The sequence below is a fragment of the Salvelinus sp. IW2-2015 genome, linkage group LG16 (genome assembly GCF_002910315.2).
Source record: "Salvelinus sp. IW2-2015 linkage group LG16, ASM291031v2, whole genome shotgun sequence".
In the NCBI taxonomy this organism is placed as follows: Eukaryota; Metazoa; Chordata; class Actinopteri; order Salmoniformes; family Salmonidae; genus Salvelinus; species Salvelinus sp. IW2-2015.
In genome coordinates, this window is record NC_036856.1 from 37365621 (window position 1) to 37372328 (window position 6708).

At 41.5% G+C, this 6708-nt stretch overlaps 2 protein-coding genes across 2 annotated transcripts; one reads left to right on the forward strand and one right to left on the reverse strand.

Annotated features, from left to right (window-relative positions):
- The first annotated feature begins 45 nt into the window (after positions 1-45).
- prpf38a (pre-mRNA processing factor 38A) lies at positions 46-4568 on the forward strand. Its single transcript, XM_024003729.2, has 10 exons — positions 46-253; positions 669-828; positions 995-1116; positions 1214-1299; positions 1383-1493; positions 1644-1750; positions 1878-1904; positions 2124-2215; positions 2362-2410; positions 3214-4568. The coding sequence occupies exons 1-10, from the start codon at positions 124-126 to the stop codon at positions 3257-3259; spliced, it is 930 nt and encodes a 309-aa protein (XP_023859497.1). The 5' UTR covers positions 46-123; the 3' UTR covers positions 3260-4568.
- Positions 4569-4634: 66 nt separating this feature from the next.
- LOC111975439 (interferon-induced protein with tetratricopeptide repeats 2) lies at positions 4635-6357 on the reverse strand. Its single transcript, XM_024003728.2, has 2 exons — positions 6306-6357; positions 4635-6137 (listed from the first exon to the last, which is right to left on the reverse strand). Exons 1-2 carry the CDS (start codon positions 6308-6310, stop codon positions 4820-4822), a joined length of 1323 nt encoding a protein of 440 aa, XP_023859496.1. The 5' UTR covers positions 6311-6357; the 3' UTR covers positions 4635-4819.
- Between the last annotated feature and the right edge of the window lie 351 nt (positions 6358-6708).

Below are 6708 nucleotides of genomic sequence, written 5' to 3' on the forward strand. Positions count from 1 at the left end.
AATGAACGCCTTCACATTCTGCCCCGGAAGTGTACGTTGTTACACGGGAAGAGATACAGCAACTTCTAATGCGAGTTCGTTTCCCACAGCAACTAATTTTTCATTCCGGTTTGAGCAGTAAAAATGGCAAATAGGACTGTTAAAGATGCAAACAGTATACATGGAACAAATCCACAATACTTGGTAGAGAAAATTATTCGTACTCGAATTTATGAATCAAAATATTGGAAAGAAGAATGCTTTGGACTGACTGGTGAGTTGGAGTTAGCTAACGCTAGGTAGCTTGAAGTACAAATACCACACATGTAAACAAAGTAACTATTAGGAAGTGTGCTTACGTCTAGTACATTTTACCCTGTTAGTTACTTACACTCACTTAGACTCSCTCACACACTAATAGGAGGTTTATGCACACCAAAGGCATTGGCTTGGCTAGCCTTACTTGATGCCATGCATGTAGAAGGGTTTTGGAATGCTTTTGGAGAGTCTGTGTATTAGTTGCACTCCTTAAGTTGTGCATCATTCTGGTGGGTGGCGACGGAAAAGAGCCACAATATGTATAGTCTCTAGAAACCCTCGCTATCAAATAAACATCTGAATCCAACTTTTGTCCAAACCGCACCATGTTTGATCATCTTTCTAATCACTATTTTCTCATTGATCTACAGCCGAACTTGTCGTTGACAAAGCCATGGCGTTGAAGTTTGTCGGAGGAGTCTATGGAGGAAATATCAAACCTACACCGTTTCTGTGTCTCACTCTGAAGATGCTACAGATTCAGCCAGAAAAAGACATCATTGTAGAATTCATCAAGAACGAGGATTTCAAGTAAGTCTGGGCTTTTGGGCTGSTTATTATACGTCTTTATGTATTTAATCATCCATTTAAAAGTTAGATCAACTGTCTTCTAACTCCTAGCTTGACAAATGTGACATAAACAAATCGGTACGCTCATTCATTACAAACCTCACTGTGATGTTTTTCYTCACCTTAGGTATGTCCGCTTGCTAGGAGCAATGTACATGAGGTTGACTGGGACATCAGTGGATTGCTACAAATACCTGGAACCACTGTACAACGACTACCGAAAAATCAAGAGCCAGAACAGAAATGGAGGTGAGTCCTTTCGTTTATGTGTATAATGGAATGATTGTACAATGCAAAATGTCTCCTGGTTTTAAATGGCACCATATCCTTTCACTGTTTGTTTCAGAGTTTGAGCTGCAACATGTAGATGAGTTCATTGATGAACTGCTACACTCTGAGAGAATGTGTGACATCATCCTTCCCAGGCTTCAGGTAAGTCTACCCCCCTTGTATGTGCTCAGACCCCTTTTCACTGACCTAGACCGCTGACATTCTTTTGTGTGTGTTCACTACAGAAAAGGCAGGTCCTTGAGGAGGCGGAGTTGTTAGACACACGCATCAGCGCCCTTGAAGAGGACCTGGATGAAGTGGAGACCAGTGACGAGGAAGACGAGGAAGAGGAGAAGGTTGTCGTCTTATCTTTATCCACCTAGAGCCTGCATAGACTAACTGTAAAGTTGAGTAAACTTAGGCTAGTAGTCAGAGGAATGTTAATGTTGTTTCACTCTGTCCATGTCTGTCTCTTATCTCCTGTCTGTCTGTTCAAATGTCTACAGCCAGAGAGAGTTCAGACCCCGGAGCCCCACAGACGGAGTTACCGGGACAACGACCGCCCTCGCCGTTCGCCCTCGCCACGCTACAGACGCAGCCGTTCACCCAGACGGTAACTAGTAATTGATCTAATCTAAAGTCCAGAATCACCTTTATTCGCCATTTACACATACTCAGAATTAATTTCTTTTCACATCCTGAAGACACTAAACGTCTTTTATCCTTTTTATTCTGTCCAGGAGGAGCAGATCACCCAAGAGACGAAGGTATGTAGAGTCTCTACCTTGGTTGTTTTCTGCTGGATTTTCCTTGTGTTTTCCATTGTACCGTCAGATGGTAAACTCAGATATTGAAATATAATGTTAAAGAATTTAGTGTTTGATTTATAAAGGGACTAAAGCTTAGATTTAATTGAGTATGGTCTTGGTTACTTAAAAGCAGTGCTGTATTAATGTTGGCTGTATTGTTTCTGTTTTAACTCACAGCCCATCCCCCAGACGAGAGCGCCACCGCAGCAAAAGTCCCCGTCGCCACCGCAGCCGCTCCCGAGAGAGACGTCACCGCTCAAAGTCCCCAGGTATCATAGCAACGCCATACTGCATCGCACTACATCAAAAGTCGCATATTTGTTTATGCTTGTGACTGTCAGCTATAATCATTTGACTTTAACATGTTTGTAACAATAGTCCCAGTCTGACCTAGAGGTGCTCTGTTTTGTCCCAGGCCATCACAGAAGCCACAGGCATCGCAGTCACTCCAAATCCCCAGAGAGGTAAGTCATGGAGCAAGAGAAAGACCCTCGCCACTATACTAGTTTAAAATGCCACTTTCAATGTTCTTGGTGTAGTTGAATTGTCTGTGAATACCAGCATATGAAAGATGGAGATGTTTTTTGTGTGAGAGTAGCTAGGTTTCCATCCAATTGGCGACAGATTTTCATGTGAATATTCTAAATTCTGCATGAAACAATAAGCGCATTTTCCCACAAATGGATTTATTGCAGATAAAAGGCTGTGTGTGATGTAGTGCACATAAAAAAAATATTTTGCTATTAAATTCCCATGTACAGTCGCATTTTTAACTCTACTGATGGTTTTGACAAACAAACTGGCATTATATAGCAAATGTGCCCTCTCTGGTCTTGGCACATGCTCTCTAGCTAACAGCTGGCAGACACATTGTGGGTAGGCTACCTACATGATGAGATTGTTGTGGTCCCTCGATATTTATTGGAAAAGAGCATCATACTCATCACCTTCCCGTTCACCACCCTGTGAAGTTCATCATATCCGAATAAGCTGCATGCTTTTCCATATGATTGTTATGCCAATATTTGCGCATAAAGGCGTTTCCACTGCCATTTCTCGCATAATTAAGTTTACCGACCCAAAAAGATCCCACCATGTTGAACAAACATTGTCTGTTGAAATGTATAGAATTGTACCGGCATTTCCTGTTTCCATCAGCCCGGTCATTACTTTTTTAATGCGTCATGTAATTCATGCTCATTAAATGGTTGGATGGAAACCTGGTTTATGTCACCTACTGTTGTTGATTTGTTCATCTCTGTTCCAGGAGTTCAAAAAAGAGCCACAAGAAGAGTCGAAGAGGGAACGAGTGACCCATTTTTGTATTTTGTTCTCTTGGACATTTCCTCTTTTTGACTTGGAAGTTAATGTGGCAAAATGTTTACGTCTGTGTATGGAATCACTGGTATTTTATATTTAATTTTGGAAACTGATTGCATTTTTTTGATATTTTCAGACCATGTTGCAGTAAAAATCTATCTCCAATGTATTTCTAAAATCTGCAGCTCGTATGGAGCTGTCCACAACCCTATACATCAGTGGAAAAAGTTTCTCAATGTTTTAAACATAAGGACCTTTTGTTGCGTGATCCGGTGTGATTGTGGCAACACTGGCTAATCAGTAAGGGTATGTCTAGAAAATAGAACTCAACTCGTAGACCGGGCAAAACTGACCCGACATCAGAAGGGAAATAAGCTGTGGGACGTCAATAAGGGTTTCTACTTCTCTAGGCCATCTGCTTTCTTTCAGGAAGTTCCCAGAAGGCATCCAACATATTTATCCACTCTGATAGTATGTCATCTGTTTAGACCATGTGTCAAACTCATTCCCCTGAGAGCAGAATGTCCCTAGGTTTTCGCTCCTCCCTTGTACTTGATTGATTAATTAAGGTTACTGATTAGTAAGGAAGTCCCCTCACCTGGTTATCTAGGTCTTAATTGAAAGGAAAAACCTGCGGACTCCGTGGAAAAACCTGCGGCTGTCCGTGGAATGAGTTTGAAACCCCTGGTTTAAACTCGGCTTCCTGATGTAAAACCCCACTCTTTGTCAATGGTAGAATTCAATTCAACTACAATCCATTGAATATGGGATCTTTTTTTAATTGGATGTTAAATGTGTTCAAAGGTTTTACGYCTGTATGGAACCCCTGGTGTTTGTATTTCATTTTAGAAACTGATTGCATTTTTTTATATTTTCAGACTATGTTACAGAAAGAATCAATCTGAATTGTATTTCTTAAATCTGCAGCTCATAGGCAGCTGTCAACAACCCAATGCACCAGCAGAGACCTTTGCTCAATGTTTTGAAYATGAAGACTGAGGATGTCATGTCTGCACAGTCTCCTTGTTGTATGGATTGTCAGTCCAAGCAGGTCTGGGACCATGGTAATAATGGTTGTTAATCCCAATTTGRTWTGTTTTAACAAGACCCYTGAGAGCTGTTGTAAAAACAATGGKTAATGTGATGTGCCTCATCTTTACAGAATAAGTGTGAAAATAGTTGCATTTGATTTGGATGTCTCTCAATGCGTATGTTGTCCTYGTCTGAATGTGGGAATGCTATGATTTACACACTGAAAGTGTTTGCCACACTTATACAAATAAAGAACTTATTTTGCCCCCATTTGGAAATATTACGAAAATAAGTGTTATGGGCATGAGGAATTCTTTTAGTCTAAAAACAGGAAAATAATTAAAACAATAGTTTTATTTGCATGGTGCTTTCAACAACAACAAAAAACATTTGGCACAWTTTGTWTAGCACCAACCTGGTCTAAAGAGCCCAAAGAGCATAAAAAGAAAATACATTGTATGTACAATATGGGACCCTCATTTTGGTTAACCTCTTTGATTGGTTAATTCTCCTCCTTGCTYTTATTCATTGTGAGAAGAAAGGTTTTTGAGAAATTCCCAGATTTCTGCACATCTTTGATTTCTTCCCCGTTGTTCAATCTTCCTCAAGATGTTGAAACTCTTTTTACCGTATTTGTTAGGATTTGGTATTTCTGCTGCCTTCTTGTGATAATCAATTGATGCATTGCGATCCTTGATGTGGAAGTTGTTGTATGTAGCGTAATGGAAGTAGAGCATCTGCAACTCGTATGGATCCTGCTCGCTGGAGAATAAATTCTCATAGATCTGATTGGCCATTTCTGTCCTGTCAATGTCTGATTCTGCGTAGATGCTTGCAAGCTCCAGTTGGACCTTTAGTGATGTCTCTGGATAGAGTGAGATCAGATCTGTATAGAGACTGATGGCTCTGTCGCACATGCTCTGCCTCCTCGGACTGTCCTCCTTTGAAAATATTTTCCATTTGTAGGAAATCGCTAGCTGTTTTTTCAGGTAGCGCACATTTGGATGTCTTTCCAGAGCCTCGTCTGCTAGGTCAATAGCTTCATTGTGTGATAAATATGTTCTGTAAAACCTAAGTAAGGGTCTAAGACCACTGTAGCAACTGACAGGCTTCTTTAAAATTTGCTGCGCTAGCTGTCGCGCTTCCTCCCTTCTCACCTGGCCACTCYGGCCAAGTCTTAGCAGATAGATACTTGCTACATACAAGTTGTCTGGATCGTGTTCCTTGGCAAGTCTCAGCTCCTCTAGAACCTCAGACTCCTTCTGTTGGGTGWTTGGATGAAAATAGACTGATTCTAAGGCCAAGGCATGGCTCGATTGCCACTCCTTTCTCTCAGGTTCCATCCCAATAGCCATTTGAAAGTAATCTATTGCTTTCAGTCTTTTGTCCTGGTCAAACTTCATAAGGGTCCAGGCTTTTTCAACACACACCTCAGGGTGCAGTTCTCCCTGGGAAGGCGAGGGGTAATCTCGTAGCAGTCCCTCAACCTTTGTCAAGCACCGCTGGCTCTCCGCCTGGTTATCCAGGTGATAGTGCACCCAGGCTAGGTTCCCATAGTGGACCAGCTGCCAAGGACCCATCGTGTCTGAAGGACTGTTTAGGTGAAAGGCCTCCTCTGCCTTACTGAGGCACTGCAGGGCTGCGTCAGTGGAGTCCAGGGTGTGGTGTATGTAAGCCCACAAGTTGTACATCTGACCCAGCCATGGAAAGCCCTCGTCACTGCCAATGTCCTCCAGGTGATTTCTGTGAATGAGCAGCTTGGACCTGCTGACTTCCAGTCCCCAGGTGAAGTGACACTCCAGCTCTTCCAGTTTAGTCTTCAGGGCGGTCTGAGCAGGGCTGGTTAAGACAAGGGTTGGAACAGGAAACTGATTTAAAACTATTAAGCATCAAGATCAAAAGTTAATGTGATACAAGTCCATCCCTAATCTAATTTGAGTTAGTTAACATTGAGTTATATTGAATCTGCAGTTTTTTGTTGATTTTCTTTATTTAAGGAGTACTTACTTCATAGTTGAGCAGGAGTATGATTTATTGTGTCTGTCTTGAGTTTCCTGGACAAGTGAGTAAACACCCTGGCTTTATATCCATGTCCTTACCGTTATCTTGCAGCGCAGTGGGTTGGGTGCCATAAAACCAATGTTCACCTCCACGTAATGCTTGGACTCTGCTTTCCATTTCAGCGAACAGAAACACACATATTGAAGGCTTTTACCTACATGTATAGGTGACTGCCCTAGACATCACTCTCATGTAATTTCCTACAAAGAGAATGAACTGTAGTATATACAGTACCAGTCAAAAGTTTGGACACACCTACTCATTCAAGGGTTTTTCTTATATTTTTTCTATTTTCTACATTGCAGAATAAGAGTGAAGACATTAAAACTATAAAATAACACATGGAATC

What these genes read in the sequence shown, in the direction of transcription:
- prpf38a (XM_024003729.2), top strand. Translation starts at nt 124, where the DNA reads ATGGCAAATAGGACTGTTAAAGATGCAAACAGTATACATGGAACAAAT. An exon ending in GAGCCAGAACAGAAATGGAG is followed by an intron (nt 1,117 to 1,213) that starts GTGAGTCCTTTC and finishes TGTTTGTTTCAG; the next exon opens with AGTTTGAGCTGCAACATGTA. An exon ending in TCATCCTTCCCAGGCTTCAG is followed by an intron (nt 1,300 to 1,382) that starts GTAAGTCTACCC and finishes TGTTCACTACAG; the next exon opens with AAAAGGCAGGTCCTTGAGGA.